Source organism: Cydia amplana, chromosome 27 (assembly GCF_948474715.1).
Source record: "Cydia amplana chromosome 27, ilCydAmpl1.1, whole genome shotgun sequence".
Taxonomy (NCBI): Eukaryota; Metazoa; Arthropoda; class Insecta; order Lepidoptera; family Tortricidae; genus Cydia; species Cydia amplana.
This window is the reverse complement of record NC_086095.1, coordinates 4,691,718-4,719,025: the sequence shown is the minus strand read 5'-3', so window position 1 is coordinate 4,719,025 and position 27,308 is coordinate 4,691,718. Positions and strand designations below refer to the sequence as shown.

The 27,308-nt window shown below is 38.9% G+C and overlaps 1 protein-coding gene across 1 annotated transcript in view; it reads right to left on the bottom strand.

The window, feature by feature from the left end:
* Positions 1-27,308, bottom strand: part of LOC134660417 (uncharacterized) — a 68,385-nt gene that overhangs the window by 17,072 nt on the left and 24,005 nt on the right. Inside the window, exons 29-34 of the mRNA XM_063516157.1 lie at positions 24,087-24,277; positions 20,680-20,739; positions 9,782-9,889; positions 6,157-6,302; positions 4,124-4,325; positions 1,594-1,761 (exon numbers count right to left, since the gene is read on the bottom strand). Of these exons, the coding sequence (XP_063372227.1) occupies positions 1,594-1,761; positions 4,124-4,325; positions 6,157-6,302; positions 9,782-9,889; positions 20,680-20,739; positions 24,087-24,277 (875 nt within the window). The remainder of the gene's footprint in view (positions 1-1,593; positions 1,762-4,123; positions 4,326-6,156; positions 6,303-9,781; positions 9,890-20,679; positions 20,740-24,086; positions 24,278-27,308) is intronic.

The window sequence follows — 27,308 nt, the reverse complement described above, 5'->3', positions numbered from 1 at the left end:
TTTTTTGGTACCTAATGTTAAATGTAAATTACTTTTAGACATAAATAATGTACTTTTAACTAGTATTTAAATTAACTGTTGACATGTAAAATATTACTTTTTACCAATAAACGCTATCTATCTATCTATCTATTAAGCTACTTCATAAGTATAACCAAAAAAGGGTTGCTATTATTATTAGTAGAAGTGTATGAAGAAAAAAAAAAGCGGCCAAGTGCGAGTCGGACTCGCCCATGAAGGGTTCCGTATTTAGGCGATTTATGACGTATAAAAAAAAACTACTTACTAGATCTCGTTCAAACCAATTTTCGGTGGAAGTTTACATGGTAATGTATATCATATATTTTTTTTAGTTTTATCATTCTCTTATTTTAGAAGTTACAGGGGGGGGGACACACATTTTACCACTTTGGAAGTGTCTCTCGCGCAAACTATTCAGTTTAGAAAAAAATGATATTAGAAACCTCAATATCATTTTTGAAGACCTATCCATAGATACCCCACACGTATGGGTTTGATGAAAAAAAATTTTTTGAGGTTCAGTTCAAAGTATGGGGAACCCCAAAAATTTATTGTTTTTTTTCTATTTTTGTGTGAAAATCTTAATGCGGTTCACAGAATACATCTACTTACCAAGTTTCAACAGTATAGTTCTTATAGTTTCGGAGAAAAGTGGCTGTGACATACGGACGGACAGACAGACGGACAGACAGACAGACATGACGAATCTATAAGGGTTCCGTTTTTTGCCATTTGGCTACGGAACCCTAAAAAGAAAACAATGGTGCCTGGAATTCGACAGCTGTACCTAAGTCCCTGTACCGTACCGAAAAATTGGCACCATATAACACATGTCACTGCCCTGTATCAAATAATAAATAATAGTACTAGGTACAGAAGGTTCACTCTCTAATATGACCGCTAGGTGGCGCAAGCGCGGGCACCGAGCAGGCGTATGTTTCCGGCAAAATTGGTGTGTATTTTGTTTTATTTTTTTAGTTACTGATTGTCTGTCATCCATCTATTTATTCGAGGTGTACAGTCGTTCATTTCTTTGGACTATTTTGCCTCTGACATAACAGCACTTACAGCACAGTCGTCGGTACAGTCGCATCCACACAGGAACTCGGGGTCCAGGTTGAGAGGCACGCCGGCCGTGGGCGTGCGCTCTGTGTTGTATCAACACTCTGCTAGTGACTCTAACATGACACTTACAGCACAGTCGTCGGTACAGTCGCATCCACACAGGAACTCGGGGTCCAGGTTGAGAGGCACGCCGGCCGTGGGCGTGCGCTCTGTGTTGTATCAACACTCTGCTAGTGACTCTAACATGACACTTACAGCACAGTCGTCGGTACAGTCGCATCCACACAGGAACTCGGGGTCCAGGTTGAGAGGCACGCCGGCCGTGGGCGTGCGCTCTGTGTTGTATCAACACTCTGCTAGTGACTCTAACATGACACTTACAGCACAGTCGTCGGTACAGTCGCATCCACACAGGAACTCGGGGTCCAGGTTGAGAGGCACGCCGGCCGTGGGCGTGCGCTCTGTGTTGTATCAACACTCTGCTAGTGACTCTAACATGACACTTACAGCACAGTCGTCGGTACAGTCGCATCCACACAGGAACTCGGGGTCCAGGTTGAGAGGCACGCCGGCCGTGGGCGTGCGCTCTGTGTTGTATGAACAGAACTCTGGTAATGACGAGTCATAGTAGTTCACGCACGGAACTGGAACGTTCTCTTTCCCGTGGGAGAGATCCTGTGAACATATCGAAATAAAGTTAGAATAAAATTTAACAGTGGATAAATTACTGGATTGGCTGAGACTTGAACTCACGGCCCCTGGAGCGATACTCCAGCGCTCAGCCAATTGACACCAAGACCTCATCCACAGCCAGCGAATTAAATTGACAATAGTTTTTAATTTTGGAATGCGGTTGTCAAAGTATTTTAGAGATGGCGACCGTATAGGTTTTGCTGTGTAGTCTGTGCGCAAAGAGAAGAGTCGTGGAATGTATGGTGCCCAATACATTCCACGACTCTTCTCTTTCCGAACAGACACTACGAATAGTGACAAATTCTTGTTTTTTTTTTGACATCTAGTCACAATCATATCTCTGCCTAAAGTCTCCGTCAGTTGAAATTGTGAACAATGTAAACAAACCTTGCATTTAAAACGCCTTTGATTTCCATTTTCCCTTATCAAATAACTGCTAAATCCGTGTGGTAATCAATCAATACTTACCGACAACTGTGTCCTGAACAATAAAACAATGAACAAGTTATAGAATATGGATATTTCATTGAATGGTTTGTTTACATTGTTAGCAACTTCAATTGACGGCAACTTTAAAGCATATTAACGTCGCGTTGTCACGGATTTGCAAAGTGGAAAAATAAACTTTTGCTGACACACCTTCTTGCTTATAAGACACTTATTCACCAAGAATTCAGATAAAAAACCGGCCAAGTGCGAGTCGGACTCGCCCATGAAGGGTTCCGTATTTAGGGGATTTTGACGTATTAAAAAAAAACTACTTACTAGATTTCGTTCAAACCAATTTTTGGTGGAAGTTTGCATGGTAATGTACATCATATATTTTTTTTAGTTTTATCATTCTCTTATTTTAGAAGTTACAGGGGGGGGGACACACATTTTACTACTTTGGAAGCGTCTCTCGCGCAAACTATTCAGTTTAGAAAAAAATGATATTAGAAACCTCAATATCATTTTTGAATACCTATCCATAGATACCCCACACGTATGTGTTTGATGAAAAAAATTTTTTTGAGTTTCAGTTGTAAGTATGGGGTACCCCCAAAATTTATTGTTTTTTTTTCTATTTTTGTATGAGAATCTTAATGCGGTTCACAGAATACATCAACTTACCAAGTTTAGTTCTTATAGTTTCGGAAAAAAGTGGCTGTGACATACGGACAGACAGACGGACAGACGGACAGACAGACAGACAGACATGACGAATCCATAAGGGTTCCGTTTTTTGCCATTTGGCTACGGAACCCTAAAAAGTGCGTAGCCGGATTGAAATCGAATAAGTCCACGCCCATATCGATGTCTATGGCTTGTAAGTATCTGTGTAGTTTCTTATAAAACGTACCTTTTTGCTTATAAGACACTTATTCAGCAAGAACTCCGCCAAACAGTGCGTAGCCAGATTAAGATAAGATAAGATAGCAGCTAAAAAAAATACGTGTCCGTTATTTCAGACTACTCTATAACATATTTAAAAATAAATCAAATTGGAGCTGACCAGTTGGGTACCCTTCCTTGTCAGTCAAACAGTGCGTAGCCAGATTAAATTCGAATAAGTCCACTCCCATATCGCTGTCTATAGCTGATATCTGTGTAGCTCCCAATAACACTAACCGTTTTGCTTATAAGACACTTATTCAGCAAGAACTCGGCTAAAAAGTGCGTAGCCGGAACGAAATCGAATAAGTCCACACCCATATCGCTGTCTAGTGCTTGCAGATATCTATGTGGTTCCTTATAAAACGTAGGTACCTTTTTGCTTATAAGACACTTATTCAGCAAGAACTCCGCCAAACAGTGCGTAGTCGGGTTAAAGTCGAATAAGTCCACGCCCATATCGCTGTATATCAGTTACAGATATCTGTGTAGCTCCCAATAACACTAACCTTTTTGCTTATAAGACACTTATTCAGCAAGAACTCCGCCAAACAGTGCGTAGTCGGGTTGAAGTCGAATAAGTCCACTCCTATATCGCTGTCTATCACTTGCAGATATCTGTGTAGCTCCCAATAACACTAACCTTTTTGCTTATAAGACACTTATTTAGCAAGAACTCCGCCAAACAGTGCGTAGTCGGGTTAAAGTCGAATAAGTCCACGCCCATATCGCTGTATATCAGTTACAGATATCTGTGTAGCTCCCAATAACACTAACCTTTTTGCTTATAAGACACTTATTTAGCAAGAACTCCGCCAAACAGTGCGTAGTCGGGTTGAAGTCGAATAAGTCCACTCCCATATATCGTTTTCTGTGGCAAGTATCTGTGTAGTTCCTTACCTACCTTTTTCCTTACGTAACTTTTTGCTTATAAGATACTTCACACTGCGTAGTTCCTTATAAAACGTACCTTTTTGCTTATAAGACACTTATTCAGCAAGAACTCCGCCAAACAGTGCGTAGTCGGGTTGAAGTCGAATAAGTCCACGCCCATATCGCTGTTTATGGCTTGCAGGTATCGGTGTAGTTCGTCGTAGTTTCTTATTCGGCGGCCGCACGGGGCTCGGTACATGACCGCCTTGGTCGCCGGTATGCGGTATCTCACTGTTTGTCTGTAAATAAAATAAGTTTTTGGAAAGTATTACATTTTTGGTACAAGCTTTTATCTCTGACTGTACTTTTTTCCACAGGTAACTAATGCTCATCGAGACCATTCGAAAACTCCCTCCCTCTTTTCAGTCTCTCCTCTCATCTACTCAAAGGTTAACTGGAAGAGATCCCTCAAAGGGATAAGTTCGCCTTTGTACTTCTTACTATTGTTTTGTTATTTTTAATATGTATTTTTGTACAATAAAGAGTTTACTACTACTACTACAATTCCAAAACCCCAAACACAATTAGGATGCGATGTTTTAACACAGAGCCTATGGCCACCTCCTGTCTCCATCATCAGATCAGCTCGATAGTATCATAATATTTCATTGTCACCCGACTTACATATTGATGCAATTTTTAGCTTCATCGGAAGTCGGATAGTGGGTAATTTAACTTGCAAGATTTGACCCGTCCAAACGTAGTTACATATAAACATTGCAAGTTAGTAAAAAGCTTACAAAAAGTTTGTGCCCTAAGGAAGGTCACAGGATAGTTTTTTCTCCGGAAATAGTCTCTGAAAGGGGTCAAAATGGCGTGCAATACTAAATTCTATATACGTGATTACTAGTGATGTACCGACTATGGTTTTGGCCGACTAGCCGACTAATCGGCGCTCGGATGGAAAGATGTTCTGTGCTACTGGTCGATACACCCACATAATAGGGATGTTGACAATTTTTTGGAACTGGTTTTATTTTGTAGATAGACACGTAATAATTACAGAAAAAAATATAAAAAAAATATATTCATTAATTTTGAATAAAAAAACATGTATAATAAGTTTCGTGTTTAAATTTCGCGCCTAAACGCTCCAAACTGTCACGTGACCTTGATGACGTAACGGCGTTTTAAACAAACTGCTGTCAGTAATTTTTTTAAATTCTTTATATGGCAACTGACAATTTTTTTAAAGCCTTAACACACTACCGCATCGGACAGCGACCTTCTTTCTCGCTCTAACTTATAGCTGCGTCCTTAACGCACCACCTTACACACTATCGATTCGTGCGCCGCACCGCACCAAGATCGCGTTTCGGTACGATAATCTGTAGACACTTAGGCAGGTTATATAACTTGTCTTTGGTGATTCCACTGTGATTACGTCACGCGCTCCGATTGGCGTTTGCAGTCACGTGATACTGGGCATTATTTTAAATACTTTTTATTATTTTTAATTAATTTATTACGCATATTTACACTTGCAAAATATGATTTTCCGCGTTCTAATATTGCCTGCTATGGTAAAAACATAACATATTATATATTCGCGATTCATGTCAACATCCCTATTACCTATACATGAATTTTATATGATCACAAGCTCATTTTGTACCCTTTTAGACGTATTTGAGTAAAATGGGCATGTACCAAACATTTGAATAATATTGGCTTTTTTATTTTATTCATGTCCTGCTTTCTGTAATTAATAATAGGCCGACTAATCGGCCTTTTTAGCCGACTAGTCGCCGACTAATCGCCGACTACAAATGCGGCCGGATAGTCGCCTTTCCCGACTAGTCGGTACATCCCACAGACAAGACATCCTCTAGACTGAGCATAGTAACGCTACCCCCTCTGCCACTTATACGGTAGTTTTACTCCATCTTCGAGTCAATCCCGTGCCGTGATTGGTCCGTGTTTTTGAACGGACCAATCACGGCACGGGACTCGCTCACCTCGTCCCCCCGCACCCCCGTATTTTTGGCAGCATCGGTTTCATGAAATAATTGCTCTAAACTCAGTCTAGAGGATTCCTAGTCTATGGTACATCCCTAGTGATTACATTACCTTTCCCAACCGCTGAGTAAAGGTTTCGTAAGCGGGTTGTAAGTCCGCAAGTCTTTGAGGGCCAACACGTCCGTACGCCGGCATCTCGGCCCGCAGGTGTGTGGCGCCATCTTGTGGGGCTTAATGGCGTTTTTGGGCGTGTAGAACTGAAAAATACACACCAAAATGAAGTCATATGTGACGTTATCTATGAAAAGGGACCTTATTGTCGATGGCGCTTACGCCATTATTAACGATGCGCCGATATAAATACAATGCCGCGCGACGCTGTGCGGCGTAAGCGCCATCGACAATAAGGTCCCTTTTCATAGATAATTTTCGTATGCCCTCTGGTACGACATAGTGGAACAATTTTTAGAAATATAAATAGTTTCAATTTTTTAACAAGCAAATACATACGTCCGCGAGCGATATTCGAAATTTTATATTAAAGGAAAAAATGGAAAAAGTTACGCTTCCGGCAGGACTTGAACCCGCATCCTCCACAATCCGTGTGTTGCTCTTAACCAATTGAGCTACGGAAGCCTACCAGGACATCGCAAATCTTTCCATTCCTTCCTTTATGCATACCTACACGCCTTTTCGCGTGGCGTATAGCGACATCTACCGACAGACGATTAAATCTTTGAACGGCACCGGAGTCTCAAGTTGTATTGAGAATTCACCAGTAACAATGTGCTAACCCATACTAAATCATCGGAGAAATAAATAACAGTAATTCATTCATATAATAATTACATTTTACGGAAATAAAATAAAAACTAAAAAGAAAGAAAGACGATGAAACTAAAATGTGAACGCGACCAATTGTGACATAAGTGTCGAGAAGTTGGCGCCATCTGTTACGAAACAGCGCGAATTAAAACGCGCTCAACAAAAACAAAAACGTGAGCCGTAGTTCACGTGTTGCAAAGTTTTATAAGCGAAAATATTACATACTAACTACAATTACTAAAACTATGACATGACATATTGAGGTATATATTAAGAACTACGTAAAACAATAAAAATGAGTGTGAATGGCAGTTGCGGAAGGGACAAATAAGATGGTAAGTACTTATACATACATATACGAAATGAATACAAAAGTTTTAGTGTTCCGTACAAAATTTTGTTCACAGAACACTTATGGGGTCACTTCGGTCTTGCAAATCGATTAAACGCGTTTTTCTCGGAGACCGTTTGACGTAAATACCTAAAATTTGGAACAGTTGTAGCAATTACCACCACTAATATTGTAAACAAGTCAAAACCGTTTTTTTTTTACCTTCATATGTACTTAATATTATATTCCGAGAAAAATTACGCCGATTTTTTTTTACGCCGACAACGATTCGCAGACGGGTTGTTTCGCAGAGTAACGATTGGCCGAATCTCATAACGCATAATAGTCGTTTGCGAGAGTAGTCAATAAGCAGAACTTTGCACGCATATTTGAGCGTTTTCCAAAAAAAATTTACATTTCATTCATGTCTTCAAAATATTGACTTCTTGGGCTCATTTTACTCAGAATCATTTGTACACTCACGCCTCATACATGAAAAAATGTAACGAAGTATTTTACAGATGGCGCCAGCTTAGCTTAAGGTGGTATTCCACTTGTGCAAAATCTTTGTTCAATGTGCATTGCGTCTTACATTTTTTTAAGCAAAATGTGAGACGCAAATTCACATCGGACAAAGATTTTGGACGAGTGGAATACCACCCTTAGGCTTCCTTGTAAATCTTTAGATTTTTTTTTTTAATTTTACGGTCTGAGCCAAATTTCATAGAACAAAACTAGAGACGGGGAAAACCTGTGCCGGCGCGGCGCTGTTTATATTTTTGACAGTTGCCAACCTTATTCGGATGTATTTCATTAAAATTTGTTTATATGATTTTTTTTAAGCATATGATTGTTTTTTATGTTCTAAGAAAAGTTCGTGTCCCTTTGACCTACAGTAATATCGTCGCTATACTTACTCAACCTCATATCTGCAACAATCATTTGATGGAAATGTCGCTTTTCTTTCATTCGGAATACGGGTGTTTTTGTCATCAAATGAGTGTTGCAGATACGAGGTTGAGTAAGTATAGCGGCGATATATGTGTGGGCGACGGGGCGGGGTCCCTTTGTTTCCCATAAAGTTTTGAGTGATAATGTATTGTTTGTCATATTATCATTAGTCATAAAACTGAAACCGTTAACATTTCAGGATTTCGTAAGGTTATCCTATAGATAGGTTAGGTTAGGTTAGGTTTATTTTATGGCAATCCTGAAAAGTGACCCGTTTCTGAACCAAATGAATTATGACTAACGAAAATTCGGGCAAACAATACATTACGGCTTAAAACTATTTGGGAAACAATAGAGACCAGTGGACGACACGGGAAACTAAAAGTGATTGTACATTTCAGTTTTGAATAGAGATGCCCCGAATAGTGGTTTTGGCCGAATACCGAATATTCGGCCCCTCTTTCGGCCGAATACAGAATATTCGGCATGACATGCGAACATTTTGAGTCACAATTATGAAAACTGATCACCAACAAAGCTCAACGTTAGATGACGTTAGCTAAGATATATATTTGTTGAACAGAATTAATGGATAGAGTCAAACAAATCAGACTAATGATAAAGATAAAATGTTTTTTAACCAACAAATGCTCAAAAAAAGCGGCCAAGTGCGAGTCGGACTCGCCCATGAAGGGTTCCGTATTTAGGCGATTTATGACGTATAAAAAAAAACTACTTACTAGATCTCGTTCAAACCAATTTTCGGTGGAAGTTTACATGGTAATGTACATCATATATTTTTTTTAGTTTTATCATTCTCTTATTTTAGAAGTTACAGGGGGGGGACACACATTTTACCACTTTGGAAGTGTCTCTCGCGCAAACTATTCAGTTTAGAAAAAAATTATATTAGAAACCTCAATATCATTTTTGAAGACCTATCCATAGATACCCCACACGTATGGGTTTGATGAAAAAAAAATTTTTGAGTTTCAGTTCGAAGTATGGGGAACCCCAAAAATTTATTGTTTTTTTTCTATTTTTGTGTGAAAATCTTAATGCGGTTCACAGAATACATCTACTTACCAAGTTTCAACAGTATAGTTCTTATAGTTTCGAAGAAAAGTGGCTGTGACATACGGACGGACAGACGGACAGACAGACAGACATGACGAATCTATAAGGGTTCCGTTTTTTGCCATTTGGCTACGGAACCCTAAAAATGGTCTTCGTATTTAACAACTTTCCAAGAACATTCTATACCTATATAGTTTTTGGTTATTTTTATTGTGCAATTTTTCTTTTTAAGTAGGCGCAACAGATGCTAACTTATTACTATTAATAATTAGTGTACCTAATTTAGCTTAAGATTACTCTAGAGCGCACCGCCAACAAACTGTCTCACAGTTTGGCGAAACATTAGATTAAAGTACTAAAATGCTCTATTTTTATGTAAAATTTTCAATAAAAAAAAAATGATATCCGGTATTCGGCCAAATAGTAGTCAACATTCGGCCGAATACCGAATATTCGGCGAAGGGGCCGAATAGGCCGAATACCGAATATTCGTGGCATCTCTAGTTTTGAACCGTAAATACAGCTAGTTAAGGTTGAAGTTGGTATACGTACGACGACGCGGCTGGTGACGTTGTCCCTCGCGACGGGGGTGGGGGGTGCGGGGGTGGGGGGGAGCGCGGTGGACTTCTTGGCCACGGCGCGCTGCCTGCGAATCTCCTGCTGCAAGCACCACATTATATGAAAGGTAAGATATAGGGTCTATAGACTTTTTCTCAAAAATGGACAGCAAAGTCGACGTTGCCGGTTAAAAAATAGGTCGCGAAGTGCGTAGTTTATGGTCATTCAAAAAATTAAAAAGTTAAAAACATTGCAGTCTCGATTTCGGGACTGCAATGTCGCATACAAATTCCATTATTTAACGAGTTCCAAACTTTTTACAATTTCAAATGGCCATATCAAATGAAGGCATAGGTCTCTTAAACAGCCAAACAGATGATCAGCACTTATTATTATAAAGCCTATAACAGACTATCGCACCGCACCGCGACCTTGGAGCGTCGCACCCATAAGTGAGAGCGAGAAACAGATATCTCTTTCTCGCTCTCACTTATGGGTGCGACGCTCCAAGGTCGCGGTGCGGTGCGATAGTCTGTTACAGGCTTAATGTTGGTACCGCGACTATTAGACCGCGAGCCACGAACAGGTTTCCATGACCAATCGCCTCCCAGGCGATAACTCCTATAGTGGTTAACGGCTACGTATGATGAATCCTCGTGGACGTCAGCTGCCGCTCCGTTGGTGGGTTGAGGAATGGCAGCCACCGAAACACGTAAAAAAAAATATTTTTTCAGTCATCGCCTCCCGTTTGATACTTTGCCAGATGATAGTTTAGATGCTATTGTTAATAAAAAAAATCGTCAGCCGGTTGTATCGCGGTGGAAATACCGTCAGCTGGTCACATCAACATGTAAAAAAAAAATTTTTTTTCAGTCATCGCCTCCCGCTTGATACTTTGTCAGATGACAGTTTAGGTGCTATTGTTAATAAAAAACATCGTCAGCCGGTTGTATCGCGGTGGAATCACCGTCAGCTGGTCACATGAACATGTAAAAAAATTTTTTTTTTTCAGTCATCGCCTCCCGCTTGATACTTTGTCAGATGATAGTTTAGGTGCTATTGTTAATAAAAAAAATCGTCAGCCGGTTGTATCGCGGTGGAATCACCGTCAGCTGGTCACATGAACATGTAAAAAAAATTTTTTTTTTCAGTCATCGCCTCCCGCTTGATACTTTGTCAGATGATAGTTTAGGTGCTATTGTTAATAAAAATAATCGTCAGCCGGTTGTATCGCGGTGGAATCACCGTCAGCTGGTCACATGAACATGTAAAAAAAATTTTTTTTTCAGTCATCGCCTCCCGCTTGATACTTTGTCAGATGATAGTTTAGGTGCTATTGTTAATAAAAAAACTCGTCAGCCGGTTGTATCGCGGTGGAATCACCGTCAGCTGGTCACATGAGCATATCAAGCAAATAAATAAATAAATAAAATCTAATATATGTTCATGTGATCCAGATGTGTTTTTTAATTAACAATAGCACCAAAACTATCATCTGACAAAGTATCAAACGGGACGCGATGACTGAAACCAATTATTTAGGTCTCCGTGCCTTCGCTTGAACCACTTACGAGATAACACCCTTGTAACTCAGACTAGGGCTTGCGATATCCGCCCATTTTTCGTATCCGGATATTTGGAATATTTATTATTTTAGTATCCGGATATCCGGATAAAACGGATAATTCGAATACTTACTTTTTATTTCATAAAACCCAGATGAATTTAATAAAAAGTGTAATATAATACAATTTTATCTACACACATGTCATTAGTGCTGTATAATGCGTTCAGAAACCGTAGGAAATGACCAGCTTTATTACAACAAATTTTACTATGAGAACTTTCTTATCTGTGGTAGTAGGAAAATTTGTACTTTAATGTACATAATGTTATAGATTGTTGTAAGGTTATGAGTTTAAATTTGGAACAGCAGTCAATACTCAAGTGGGTCTCTATTCTAGTATCCATATAGGTATTAAAATAGTTATCGATACGAAACGTCAATTTAGTATGTTTTTTTATTATAAACCGCACGATATTTGATCTCGAGTGACATGAGATTAGGGACTTCATTCTTTTGTCTAGTAATTTAAAAAAACTACGGATGCGTGACATGCTTGAAAAAATTTTCATTCACCGCCATTTGATCTTTTAATTCGTTTTAAGTATGTGTTTAGATAAAGTAGTGTATGTAACTGTACATAATTAGGTATTAAAACACTCGTGTGATCCTATTAAGAAACTCACTACCGTTCGTTTCTTAAACCCACACTCGTATTTTAATGCCTCTCATTATGTAGCAGTCACATATACTACTATTACGTACACAAGGCTGCGTACCAGCAAGTATTAAGCTATTTGTGGCGTTCTACCTTTTCGCCGATGATTTGAAGTTGATGTGCAAGTGCAAACATACAGCTGGTGTAACCGCGCGTGAAGTTAGGTTAGTTAAGTTAGTACCTACGAATTATTGTGTTGATTTGCCACGTAATGGCAAAATTAAATTATACTCTCCAAAAACTAAAAATGAATTTCGGCAAAGATTTCATACACAACCTTTAATTGCCTGACTAGATTAGATATGGTTTTTCGAACAGGTGATACAAACTATACCACTACATAGTATAAAACAAAGGCGCTTCCCGCTGTCTGTCTGTCTGTCTGTATGTATGCTTAGATCTTTAAAATTATGCAACGGATTTTGATGCGGTTTTTTTTAAATAGAGTGATTCAAGAGGAGGGTTTATGTAAAATTTGTTACCCGTGCGGAGCCGGGGCGGGTCGCTAGTTAGTAATAATTTACTAGGTTATGGCGATACTTCAACCCTCAATTTAATATTGGCAGTCTGCGCTGCGAAATTCATTTCTTGATAGGGGTTTTGATAATATTTAGAGAATCGAATATCTTCTAAGTGTTAGACCAGTCTCTTCTTGTTGAGATTTTACATTGCATTTAAAGTCAATCAAGATTTTCATTACAGATTTATTCAAATACAAAATGCTAAAACCTTCTTTATCGTCTGCTAAACCCTACTGCATTTCGTTCGGCAGTTCAATATCAACCGAAGTCCTCCTCCGTTGGACTCGATCTAGTTCTGTTCGCCCTTTGTTAATAACGTAAGTATTCGGACGCTAACAATAATAACAGCAAATCATGTTTGACAAGAACACGGTACAAAGTACGCTCAAAGTTACTTTTACGGAGCTAGGTCGATCTGCATAAGAATATCGACGAAGAGTCGGCAATCAAGGAGTAATATTTCAATAAACAGATTTTATAACGTAAAAAATGTATCCAAATAAATAAAATCAACCGAAAACGTGAATACTATTATAAATTTCAAAGTTTTTAAGATAGTTTTCTTAAAATTTGTAGTATTACTTAATCTAAATACGGATATTAAACTGGACGGATATCCGGATATACGGATTGCAAGCCCTAACTCAGACATAATCAAGCGAATTCATCAACTAGTAGCGACATTTATCGCGCCACTCAAGTAATAATACCGCCCGGTTGCCAGCACTCGGCTGCTTTCACCTCGGTACCATATAAGCCGGCAAGGCCCTTAGCGGTGGTTCAAGCTTCGGCAGGAACCTAAATATCCGTTTTTTACCCTTCAGGGGAAAACGGTTCTATTTAGGTCTCCGTGCCTTCGCTTGAACCACTTATACGTGTTTAAACCTCTGCCGGCGCGGGCCCGGGCGTACTGTGACTGTTAATATTTATGCAAAAATCACATAATGAGAATATGGGCCTGAAATTTATTCCGTATTGACATAATAAAGGATTGTTTGCATCAACCTTTAAGTAGATTTTCATCATATGGATTTACCGATAGATGAGACAATTCTTAGCACTGACTTGCCACATAAGTTAAACATTGCCACTATAAAACTACTTGAATTTTTATATAAAACAAAACGGTTTGACTATTACTTGAATGACTTTTCCTTAAATGATTATTAAAGACATAATCTTATATGAACCTGAATGTACTATCTTACGCAAATAAATAAATTATGAATTTAGTACGTGTAGGTTGTACACATTTTTGTGTAACCACTATCTGAGTAGTAGTTCTGATGCTTGTAAAATAAACCTCATAAGTGAATTTTACTTCAAACCCTTTCAGACTACCTCTGATGCTTTCTTTACAACAACCCACTTGGTGATAAAAAGGTTTTGTTGTATTATGTAATGATATTATTTTAAGAAAATAATTATAATAAAATACTACTTGTCTGTTGCTTAACCACAAATAATAGCACTGCCGGCCCATCGAAAAACCTGTTTTAAATTTGTAACTAATAGGAAAAGCTTGGGTCCTCTTTTAACATATTTTCTATAAATTTAATGTAAATTGGTAACTTGTATCATACTCATACTCATACTAATACTTTATTGATAATAGGTGATTACATGTCAACTTACATAGCTAGTACAAATAATAGGGATGTAACGATACATAATTTTGCCGATACGATACCGATACCGATATTTAAAGTAAATAATCGGCGATACCGATACCGATATCGATAGCCTGGTAGTTAGTTAATAAATCAAATAAAATTCAATGTTAATAATTCAATGTTAATAATTTATTGTTAAATGAGAAAAAGACTAAATGTATTAAGTTTGTCACTAGTAGTAACGTTAGGCATGTGCAAACAAGTGTCATTGTGAAGGATGAGGAATTGGAATTAGTTGATAGTACAGTTTTTCTTGGTATAACTTTAGATTCTAAACTCCAGTGGGGTCCCCATATTGCTACTCTTTCGAATAGACTGAGTTCTGCAGCTTTTGCAGTGAGCAAAATCCGTCAGTTAACTGATGTGAAAACAGCTCGATTAGTATATTTTAGTAGTAACTAAAATATAAAATATAATATATGGAAGTATCCATAGCATTATGGCATATGGTATTTTACTGTGGGGTGGTGCTTCAGAGATAAATACCATTTTTGTTCTGCAGAAGAGGGCTATTCGAGCAATATACAAAATGAACCATAGAGACTCACTTAGAGATAAATTTAAGGAAATTGACATAATGACAGTGCACTGTCAATACATTTATGAGAATATTCTGTATGTACATAAAAATATTGTAAATTTTAGATAAAAATGTGAAATTCATAATATTAATACTAGAAATAAACATAAGCTCGCAGTGCCCTTCACTCGGCTCCATAAAATTAAAAATTAAAAATGGGTAATTGTGTGAGATTTTATAATAAACTTCCAAACCATATTACTGAATTATCTATTAATAAATTTAAGAATGATGTAAAGCGTAAACTTATTTTTAATGCGTATTATACTATACCACACAAGACTACGTGAATGATAAAACAACGTGGGATTAATTTTTATTCGAAATGATTATTTATTTATTAGGTATATTTGATTAACGATGAGGAAATTGATATTCCGAATATTCTGATGTTTGTACTTCTTTTGTGTTTTTAATTTATTTATTTGACATTTAGATTTTATTCTAGAAACATTCTAGACTAGTATTTTTTATACAATTTTTTTTTCATGTTTGACGATCCTTTTGTGAAATTCTTAAATTTGTGTTAAGTTAGATTTGTATAATAATCCAATATTATTATGGAATAATAACATCAATAAATTGCTCTGATAATTAGCTTAAGATAATTTATAAGTATGTTACGATTCATAAGTGCTTGTTGCTAGGCCTACATGAATAAAGTATATTTTGACTATTGACTATTGAAATAAATTAATAATTGTATCCTTTATATGCATAAAACATACTTATGTTCAATAGACATTTGATTTTAAGAAGTGTGAAAAACTGAAAAATAAAAACAAAGAATATATATTCCTATTAGCAAAATAGCACGATTAGAGCAGCTTCACTGTTACGTTGAGTAAGTAATCTATCGTAGTAAAACTTACGTAAGTTTTGACACAGTTAAAATTGAGGTGAAGAATATTCTTGCCCAATAAAATACCTTACTGTGGGTTGTTTACATTTTGTTATGATATCGGGTGTATTTAAATCGGCGATGCCGATATATCGGCCTGCCGATTATATCGGCCTGCCGATTATATCTGCCGATATATCGTATCGGTATCGGTATCGTTACATCCCTTTGTCAAATAACATAATAAAAACAAAAATTACAAAGTATTCTAAATATTAAAGGTGATTCGCTACTTGCGTAGTTTTATATTTTCATTCATTTACGTTAATATTTCGCAGTCAGAAATTCTTCTATATTATAGAACGACCGCTCAAAAAGCCAAGTTTTTAGTTTGTTCTTAAAGAGTAACAAACTAGGTGCGTCTGTTATTATTGCTGGCAGGTTATTATACACGGAGGGGCCCATGACGTGTATAGTTTTTGCTCTCTTTGCTAAGCTACGGGGCACCGCTGCTAGTTTTTGTCCGTATCGTGTAATCCGGTCGCTATTGTCGGCCCGTCTGGGGTATTTATCTCAATTCTCTCGCGTGTATAAGGCTGTTTGCAGTATCAATAGACCCGGCAACGTGATAATAGGTCAGATGTAATGTAATATGTTTTTTAATGTGGACAAATACCCAAATATTGACATTATTTAGATTTAGACATTAATAGTTATTGACTAGGTATACCAGCTTTATTTGTATATAGCCCATTACATAAGGACAACATATTCCGTAAATGTGTAAGAAATTATGTACATGATGTGTTTATTTGTGAAAATAATTTAATATTATTTCGAATCGAGCACTCCTCTGCCTAAATGTAGCGTCAGAAGTGAAGAAGACAATACACTTCACGATTTAATGTATACGTTATTAACTAGTAACAATTCTCAGCTACCTAGTAATAGTTTCAACTAAGCCGATACTACATCCTATAGAGCTACCTTAAGTCAACGCACAGTATCATAGATATAAAGATACACCAAGTCAATTACTATTATTGTCTAAATATTGACAATATTTGGGTATTTGTCCACATTAAAATACATATTACATTACATCTGACCAATGATACATCTTACCATTTACATTAAATTGATAGAATACGTTAAACCAGAGAGGACCCAAGCTTTTCCTATTAGTAACAAATTTAAAATAGTTTTTTGGATGAGCCGACAGTGCTATTATTTGTGTTTAAGCAATAGACAAGTAGTATTTTATTAATATTTTTTTTGTGAAATAATATCATTACATAATACAACAAAACCTTTTTATCACCTAGTGGGTTGTTGTATCATCAGAGGTAGTCTGAATGGGTATGATGTAAAATTCACTTGATGAGGTTTACTTTACAAGCATCAGAACTTCTACTTCAGATAGTGGTTACACAAAAATGTGTACAACCTACACGTACCTTATAAGTAGGTCTTAGGTATTCATAATAAATTTATTTGCGTAAGATAGTACAGGTTCATATAAGATTATGACTTTAATAATTATTTAAGGAAAGGTCAATCAACTAAAAGCCAAACCGTTGTTTTATATAAAAATTCAAGTACTTTTATAGTCGCAATATTTATCTTCTGTGGCAAGTCAGTGCTAAGAATAACCTCATATATCGATAATTCTAAATGATGAAAATCTACTTAAAAGTTGACGCAATCAATCTTTTATTTATTATGTCAATACGGAATAAATTTCAGACCCATATTCTCATTATGTGATTTTTGCATAAATATTAAGTCACAGTACGCCCGGGCCAGCGCCGGCAGAGGTTTAAACACGTCTCATAAGTGGTTCAAGCGAAGGCACGAAGACCTAAATAGAACCGTTTTTCCCCCGAAGGGTAAAAAACGGATATTTAGGTTCCTGCCGACGCTTGAACCACCGCTAAGGGCCTTGCCGGCTTATATGGTACTGAAGAGAAAGCAGCCGAGCGCTGGCAATCTCGTAAGTGGTTCAAGCGAAGGCACGGAAACCTAAATAATTGGTTTTAGTCATCGCGTCCCGTTTGATACTTTGTCAGATGATAGTTTAGGTGCTATTGTTAATAAAAAACATCGTCAGTCGGTTGTATCGCGGTGGATTCACCGTCAGCTGGTCATATGAACATATATTAGATTTTATTTATTTATTTGCTTGATATGTTCATGTGACCAGCTGACGGTGATTCCACCGCGATACAACCGGCTGACGATGTTTTTTATTAACAATAGCACCTAAACTATCATCTGACAAAGTATCAAGCGGGAGGCGATGACTGAAAAAATATATTTTTTTTACATGTTCATGTGACCAGCTGACGGTGATTCCACCGCGATACAACCGGCTGACGATTTGTTTTATTAATAATAGCACCTAAACTATCATCTGACAAAGTATCAAGCGGGAGGCGATGACTGAAAAAAAAAATTTTTTTTACATGTTCATGTGACCAGCTGACGGTGATTCCACCGCGATACAACCGGCTGACGATTCTTTTTATTAATAATAGCACCTAAACTATCATCTGACAAAGTATCAAGCGGGAGGCGATGACTGAAAAAATTTTTTTTTTTTACATGTTCATGTGACCAGCTGACGGTGATTCCACCGCGATACAACCGGCTGACGATTTGTTTTATTAACAATAGCACCTAAACTATCATCTGACAAAGTATCAAGCGGGAGGCGATGACTGAAAAAACAATTTTTTTTTACATGTTCATGTGACCAGCTGACGGTGATTCCACCGCGATACAACCGGCTGACGATTCTTTTTATTAATAATAGCACCTAAACTATCATCTGGCAAAGTATCAAACGGGAGGCGATGACTGAAACCAATTATTTTAAATTTTAGACTGTATTTATTTATTTGCTTTATAAATTCATGTGACCAGCTGACGGTGATTCCACCGCGATACAACCGGCTGACGATTTTTTTTATTAACAATATCACCTAAACTATCATCTGACAAAGTATCAAGCGGGAGGCGATGACTGAAAAAAAAAATTTTTTTTACATGTTCATGTGACCAGCTGACGGTGATTCCACCGCGATACAACCGGCTGACGAGTTTTTTTAGTAACAATAGCACCTAAACTATCATCTGACAAAGTATCAAGCGGGAGGCGATGACTGAAAAAAAAATTTTTTTTTACATGTTCATGTGACCAGCTGACGGTGATTCCACCGCGATACAACCGGCTGACGATTGTTTTTATTAACAATTGCACCTAAACTTTCATCTGACTAAGTATCAAACGGGAGGCGATGACTGAAAAAAAAATTTTTTTTTACGTGTTTCGGTGGCTGCCATTCCTCAACCCACCAACGTAGCGGCAGCTGTCGTCCACTAGGGTTCATCATATATGGCCGTTAACCAGTATACGAGTTTTCACCCGGGAGGCGATGACTGACGAAATTTGCGCCTGGCTCGTGGACCATATTTAGGTGTCTCAAATAGGTTGGCGTATTTTCAGCAGAAAAATAAACTTCTTTTTTTTTTTAAGGCGGCAAGCTAATTTTTTAAATGGTTGTATTTTTTTCTGTGAAAATTAATGGAAAATTAGAACGTTGCTTCTGTAAGTTCTGTAAAATATTTCTATTTCTTGCACCATTTTTGAGAAAAGCACTATATATGACTCGGCTGGAAGGCTACTTGCTGGCTTCGGATTCAATTAAACGGACTCCCAAGGTCGTCCGTTTAAAACGAATCCTCAGCCTGCAAGTAGCTACTTCCGAACCTCGACAATAATGTACTATAGCATAGAGAAATATAGTAAGACAAGAGTGCTCACTCCATACATCAGTTTTGGTACCGGAAAGTCTTATGCTCAACAACATAAGACTTTCCGATCGGTGCTACATCTATTGTCAAGCAGTACTGATAGTTCCGCTACTCGATGCTAGATGTAGACACTGAAATTAATAGTCTTTTTGGTATCAAAACTGATGTATGGAGTGAGCAATCTATGTATTTTTTTCTCTATGGCTTTACCGAGGGAAATGGCTTTACCGAGGGAAATGGCTTGACAGACTATGTGCCAGTTGCACCAACCACATTTGACAGACTGATCAACGTCAGCCGGCGCGCCCCAGCGCTTTACTATGAAACTTTCCATACATGAAAATTTAGCGAACTCTTTAACGATACGAACGGTTTGGTGCAACCGACCCATATTCTGTCAAGTCATTTCCGTCGGTAGACAAAAAGCGGCAAATTAAAAAACGTATCTCTAAGTAATTGTAATACTTTGTATATATATAGATATATATATATATTATATATAGTTTATATATATATATAGATTATATGTTTATGTAGTTAGTAAACAGCGGTATGATTAATGATTATGTATACGTATATGTATATGTGTATATAGGTTTATATATAAGTATGTTTATAGTTTATGCGTATTTATGAGTAGGTAGTACTGGTTTTCTCTTTATTTATTGCTCTCGTCTTTCTTTATGTGTATCCAAAATTCTCATATTGCTATTTGTCCATATTAAATTGTCTTTCACCTGTTAGTGTTTGATCCTTTCGCATTTTCTCAAAGGTTAGCTGGAAGAGATCCCTTTTAGGGATAAGTTCGCCTTTGTACATAACATTCTTATTTTTGTTTTGTTTTTGTCCGTTTTATGTAAACCTGTTTATGTGCAATAAAGTGACATACATACATACTTTAGTTTGATTTGGTAGTTGCAGTTAGTTGTATTTTATAATTATGATTTATTTTTTGCTTGTAAGTAAATTCAATGTTGACGTGTAAAAGTGCCCTTGTGGCCTATTTGCCGAATAAATGTTGAAGTTTGAAGTAGGCGCGAAGGGTTATTGTCCCAAAATTTAATTTCGCGCCTTCTTCAATTGATAAATTGTTTTTTTAGACTGCAGTTACCAATATTCTAGTATGTTTACCTCCATCTGCGCCTGTATCTGCTGTGGAGTCTGCTGCGGGGAAGCGGCTGGCGTGGCTGCGGTCTTGTCCTCGTCCGACCGGGTGTACTCCACGTACGGCATGTTGAACTACGAACAAACGATAAACATTAGAAATTTTGTTGACACTTGTATATGTATGTATGTATGTATGTATAAACTCTTTATTGTACAAAACACAAAACACAAATTTATGGCACAGGATAGGCAGTACAAAGGCGAACTTATCCCTTTAAGGGATTTCTTCCAGTTAACCTTTGAGTAGATGAGAATTGATGAAGAACGGTAGACAAATATAGCATTGAGTACAATAGACTAGAGGAAAGTCAATAAAATTATAAAAGAGGGCGAAAATAAATAATATAAGATAAAAATTAGAAGTAACAATATTTCAAATATAAAGAATACCTACGTTATATATAATAAATATAAAAAAAATATATATAAAATATCTCTACACTATATATATATCTCTACACTATAAATATATTATATGTAATATATGTTTAGTATTTATGTATGTAGCATGTATTTTATTTTATAATAATATTTATGTATTTTATTTACTTTTGGACATTTTGGTTAGTTTACTTTTAAAGTGTTACTGTACATTCCGTAAGTTTGTCTATTTCATTTGAATTCTCCCCTCATCTACTCGAAGGTTAGCTGGAAGAGATCCCTTACAGGGATAAGTTCGCCTTTGTACCTTTATTTCTGTAAACATTATGTAAACCTGTGTTGTGTACAATAAAGTTATTACTACTACTACTACATTAGGTAATATTAGAATAATTCTCTTTATTTCATTTGGGTCTTAGGTTAGGGTTTTACAATGTGAGTATAAAACTACAATACCAAAACACTTACAAAATATACAAAACCATATAAAAATACATACATTATAAAAAACCCGGCCAAGTGCGAGTCGGAGTCGCGCACGGAGGGTTCCGCACCATCAACAAAAAATAGAACAAGCAAAAAAACGGTCACCCATCCAAGTACTGACCCCGCCCGACGTTGCTTAACTTCGGTCAAAAATCACGTTTGTTGTATGGGAGCACCATTTAAATCTTTATTTTATTCTGTTTTTAGTATTTGTTGTTATAGCGGCAACAGAAATATATCATCTGTGAAAATTTCAACTGTCTAGCTATCACGGTTCGTGAGATACAGCCTGGTGACAGACGGACGGACGGACAGCGGAGTCTTAGTAATAGGGTCCCGTTTTTACCCTTTGGGTACGGAACCCTAAAAACCTAACCTAGAATGCCGCCGGCAGCGGGGCAGGGCCCAAGCTGCCGGTGGTCAGGGCCGCAGAGTGAGGAACCGACGTACTATACGCGCCGTGTCCAAAATTACCGCCTTCTGCATCTGACCCTTGATCCAACCACACCGCGAGAGTCTCTCTAGATATTATATATATTAGAATTATTCTTCTCTATAGTTCGTTTTTTTAGGGTTCCGTAGCCAAATGGCAAAAAACGGAACCCTTATAGATTCGTCATGTCTGTCTGTCTGTCTGTCCGTCTGTCTGTCCGTCCGTATGTCACAGCCACTTTTCTCCGAAACTATAAGAACTATACTGTTGAAACTTGGTAAGTAGATGTATTCTGTGAACCGCATTAAGATTTTCACACAAAAATAAAAAAAACAATAATTTTTTGGGGTTCCCCATACTTCGAACTGAAACTCAAAATTTTTTTTTTCATCAAACCCATACGTGTGGGGTATCTATGGATAGGTCTTCAAAAATGATATGGAGGTTTCTAATATCATTTTTTTCTAAACTGAATAGTTTGCGCGAGAGACACTTCCAAAGTGGTAAAATGTGTCCCCCCCCCCGTAACTTCTAAAATAAGAGAATGATAAAACTAAAAAAAATATACGATGTACATTACCATGTAAACTTCCACCGAAAATTGGTTTGAACGAGATCTAGTAAGAAGTTTTTTTTTAATACGTCATAAATCGCCTAAATACGGAACCCTTCATGGGCGAGTCCGACTCGCACTTGGCCGCTTTTTTTTTATAAATGTGGGCATCTTATAAGTAGTAGGCTGATAAAACCTAGTCAATTAAGTGGATTTCTGCCAAATATCCTTAGTTTTAGCAATATGTGAAAAAAGCTTTTGAATAAAACGATAATAAACCGATTTCTCGTTCCTTTTCTTATTTTTTATAATATTCGAATAATTATTTTTTAGCATTAGAAAGAACTTGAAAGAAGGTAAGCGATTTTGACATGTCTTTTAATTGAAAAAATTGCCTTATTTCTAATGCTAAAAAAAACGAAGTATAATACAAAAATAATATAAAGTGAGATGGGATAAAAATAACCCTAGAGCGCGAACACTCTCCTACTAAAATCAGTTTCTTTTCCAGAAAGGGGGGCGCCCCCCACTTTGGAAAGCATCTTTTAGGTAAGCATGTTCCATCCTAGACCGGATCGGCACTTACCATCAGGTGAGATTGTGGTCAAATGCTTACCTATTTCTTATAAATAAAACCCCTGGTCTATGGAATAGGGTACTCTCCTACTAGTCAAATCAATTTCTTTTCCAGAACTGTCAAAACGATTTGCTAATACATATGGAATTTATATGAAACATTACACAATGACGTCACGGTCAGCTCACCTACTTTTTAGGGTTCCGTACCTCAAAACGAAACCCTTATAGGACCACTCGTGCGTCTGTCTGTCTGTCCGTCTGTCACAGCCCATTTTCTCCAAAAGTACTGGACCAATTAAGTTAAAATTTGGTATAGTTTGTAGCTTTCTAATAGACCCCGACGGCTAATCCTATTGTCTATTGTTAAGTAAAACCGCTCGTGCCACGTGCCACAACCACCTGCATAAAAAATCGCTCGTTCACTTTACCCAGGTAATTGAATTACAACTCCTATGGAAATTGCAATAAGATTCAAAATGAACTAATGGATAAATATTTTGTTACGATGTGTGCGGTCAGACTTCGGTTACTGAGTGCCGGCGAGTCGAACGCTACAGAACCAGTCTAAAATGTGTCATCGAGATGCGTAACAAAGGCGCGTTATCGGAGAGCGCACCTACACTGGTTTTTTGAGCGTTGGACTAGCCCGCGCTCAGGTGCCAAATAGAATAATGAAGACCCTTTTTTGCAGGTAAGTAGCACGTGCGATTTTACTGAACAATAGACAATAGGATAAGCCTTCGGGCTCTACTAGAAAGCTACAAACTATACCGCGGTATATCCACTCTGTCTTGTTGTCTCTGAAGTATTAGGACCAGGGAACTATGACTCACCCTTCTAGCAGCCTGCGCTCTCGGTAAAGGCCGAGCTCTGGTCCTTTCCGCTGCTTGCAACTCCAGATATAAAGGCGCGAGGCGAGTGGACCCGCGGTATATCCACTCTGTCTTGTTGTCTCTGAAGTATTAGGACCAGGGAACTATGACTCACCCTTCTAGCAGCCTGCGCTCTCGGTAAAGGCCGAGCTCTGGTCCTTTCCGCTGCTTGCAACTCCAGATATAAAGGTGCGAGGCGAGTGGACCCGCGGTATATCCACTCTGTCTTGTTGTCCTTTTTGCCTTCGAAGTACACTAGGACTAGGGACGCGTCCACTTGCAGGACTTTGGAGACCCACCATTTGCCTGTGAAAAGGTTGATTGAGTTAAATATATCCTCCTATACCAGCTATGAATTAATAGAAATTATTAATTGGTCTGACAGTAAATAATTTCTATTCGTGCAAGTGAATAAGTTTTTGGCGAAAAATTCATTTTTGGTACAAGATTTTATCGCTGACTGTACTTTTCTTAGGACAGACAACTAATACTCATCGAGACAATTCTAAAAACCCCTAACACAATTAGGTTGCGTTGTTTCATCACAGAGTTCCTTAATTTTTTGATGAAAATACAAAAATCTCTATATGCATGCCTTTAAGATTTGAGGAGTTCCCTCGATTCCTCATGGATCCCATCATCAGAACTCGAGCTTGACAAAAATGTGGCTTAAAAACTTAACTTGCTTAACATACATAACGAAGAGGACAAATCGTCAAACGTGTACTATGCGTCGTTGAAGAGTTCTGTTCTGATCATCATCAGCAGTTCCACTGCATCAAATGCGACAGTTTTTAATGAAAATGCTTAATTTTTTGATGAAAATACAAAAATCTCTATATGCATGCCTTTAAGATTTGAGGAGTTCCCTCGATTCCTCATGGATCCCATCATCAGAACTCGAGCTTGACAAAAATGTGGCTTAAAAACTTAACTTGCTTAACAAACATAACGAAGAGGACAAATCGTCAAACGTGTACTATGCGTCGTTGAAGAGTTCCGTTCTGATCATCATCAGCAGTTCCACTTCATCAAATGTCACTTTTTAAAATGTATATGCTTGATTTGTTGATAAAAACACAAAAATCACTATATGTATGCCTTTAAGATTTGAGGAGTTCCCTCGATTCCTCATGGATCCCATCATCAGAACTGGGTTTTGACAAAAACGGGACCAATCTGTATGCATATACATACAATCAAAAAAAAAAATTTCAAAATCGGTCCAGTAATAACGGAGATATGGAGTAACAAACATAAAAAAAAAATAAAAAAAAAAACAACCGAATTGTTAACCTCCTCCTTTTAGATTTGGAAGTCGGTTAAAAAAATCCAAAATTTGAACCTATAGCAAGCGTGGCTCACTCCGCGATTTCGTCGCGTCGCTACAAGTACCTAAAAGTACATGCGGCCAAACTAATTTTGGTGTCTAGCCATAGTAGTTGCCGCGCACCGCTACGGAACGGTCGCCTGCTCGCGCTTGCGCCACCTAGCGGTCATATCTGTCGTAAAAGACGCGTTTTGTTAGAGAGTGAATCTTCTGTACCTAGTACTATTATTTATTCTGTGCCTATAGTGTAGAAAATAGAGTTTATTATCCGTTGTTTTAAAATTGAACGAAGCAAAAGCGACCCTGTTCCAATAGAATATGATTATTAAAAATCTCTATCAATAAATACAGCAAATTAATTGCTGGGGTGATGAGGTGCCTCGTCCCTGTACGGTGCTAGAGTGAGATACACTCACCGTCCCACTCGGTCTTGATGCTCTGCCCGGCGTGTAGCCGCACCATGGGTCGCTCCGGGTACGCCCGCAGATAGTCCCGCACGAAGTTACGGCTGAAGGGGTGAACTTCTCATACGGTGCTAGAGTGAGACACTCACCGTCCCACTCGGTCTTGATGCTCTGCCCGGCGTGTAGCCGCACCATGGGTCGCTCCGGGTACGCCCGCAGATAGTCCCGCACGAAGTTACGGCTGAAGGGGTGAACTTCTCATACGGTGCTAGAGTGAGATACACTCACCGTCCCACTCGGTCTTGATGCTCTGCCCGGCGTGTAGCCGCACCATGGGTCGCTCCGGGTACGCCCGCAGATAGTCCCGCACGAAGTTACGGCTGAAGGGGTGAACTTCTCATACGGTGCTAGAGTGAGATACACTCACCGTCCCACTCGGTCTTGATGCTCTGGCCGGCGTGTAGCCGCACCATGGGTCGCTCCGGGTACGCCCGCAGATAGTCCCGCACGAAGTTACGGCTGAAGGGGTGAACTTCTCATACGGTGCTAGAGTGAGATACACTCACCGTCCCACTCGGTCTTGATGCTCTGCCCGGCGTGTAGCCGCACCATGGGTCGCTCCGGGTACGCCCGCAGATAGTCCCGCACGAAGTTACGGCTGAAGGGGTGAACTTCTCATACGGTGCTAGAGTGAGATACACTCACCGTCCCACTCGGTCTTGATGCTCTGCCCGGCGTGTAGCCGCACCATGGGTCGCTCCGGGTACGCCCGCAGATAGTCCCGCACGAAGTTACGGCTGAAGGGGTGAACTTCTCATACGGTGCTAGAGTGAGATACACTCACCGTCCCACTCGGTCTTGATGCTCTGGCCGGCGTGTAGCCGCACCATGGGTCGCTCCGGGTACGCCCGCAGATAGTCCCGCACGAAGTTACGGCTGAAGGGGTGAACTTCTCATACGGTGCTAGAGTGAGATACACTCACCGTCCCACTCGGTCTTGATGCTCTGGCCGGCGTGTAGCCGCACCATGGGTCGCTCCGGGTACGCCCGCAGATAGTCCCGCACGAAGTTACGGCTGAAGGGGTGAACTTCTCATACGGTGCTAGAGTGAGATACACTCACCGTCCCACTCGGTCTTGATGCTCTGCCCGGCGTGTAGCCGCACCATGGGTCGCTCCGGGTACGCCCGCAGATAGTCCCGCACGAAGTTACGGCTGAAGGGGTGAACTTCTCATACGGTGCTAGAGTGAGATACACTCACCGTCCCACTCGGTCTTGATGCTCTGGCCGGCGTGTAGCCGCACCATGGGTCGCTCCGGGTACGCCCGCAGATAGTCCCGCACGAAGTTACGGCTGAAGGGGTGAACTTCTCATACGGTGCTAGAGTGAGATACACTCACCGTCCCACTCGGTCTTGATGCTCTGCCCGGCGTGTAGCCGCACCATGGGTCGCTCCGGGTACGCCCGCAGATAGTCCCGCACGAAGTTACGGCTGAAGGGGTGAACTTCTCATACGGTGCTAGAGTGAGATACACTCACCGTCCCACTCGGTCTTGATGCTCTGCCCGGCGTGTAGCCGCACCATGGGTCGCTCCGGGTACGC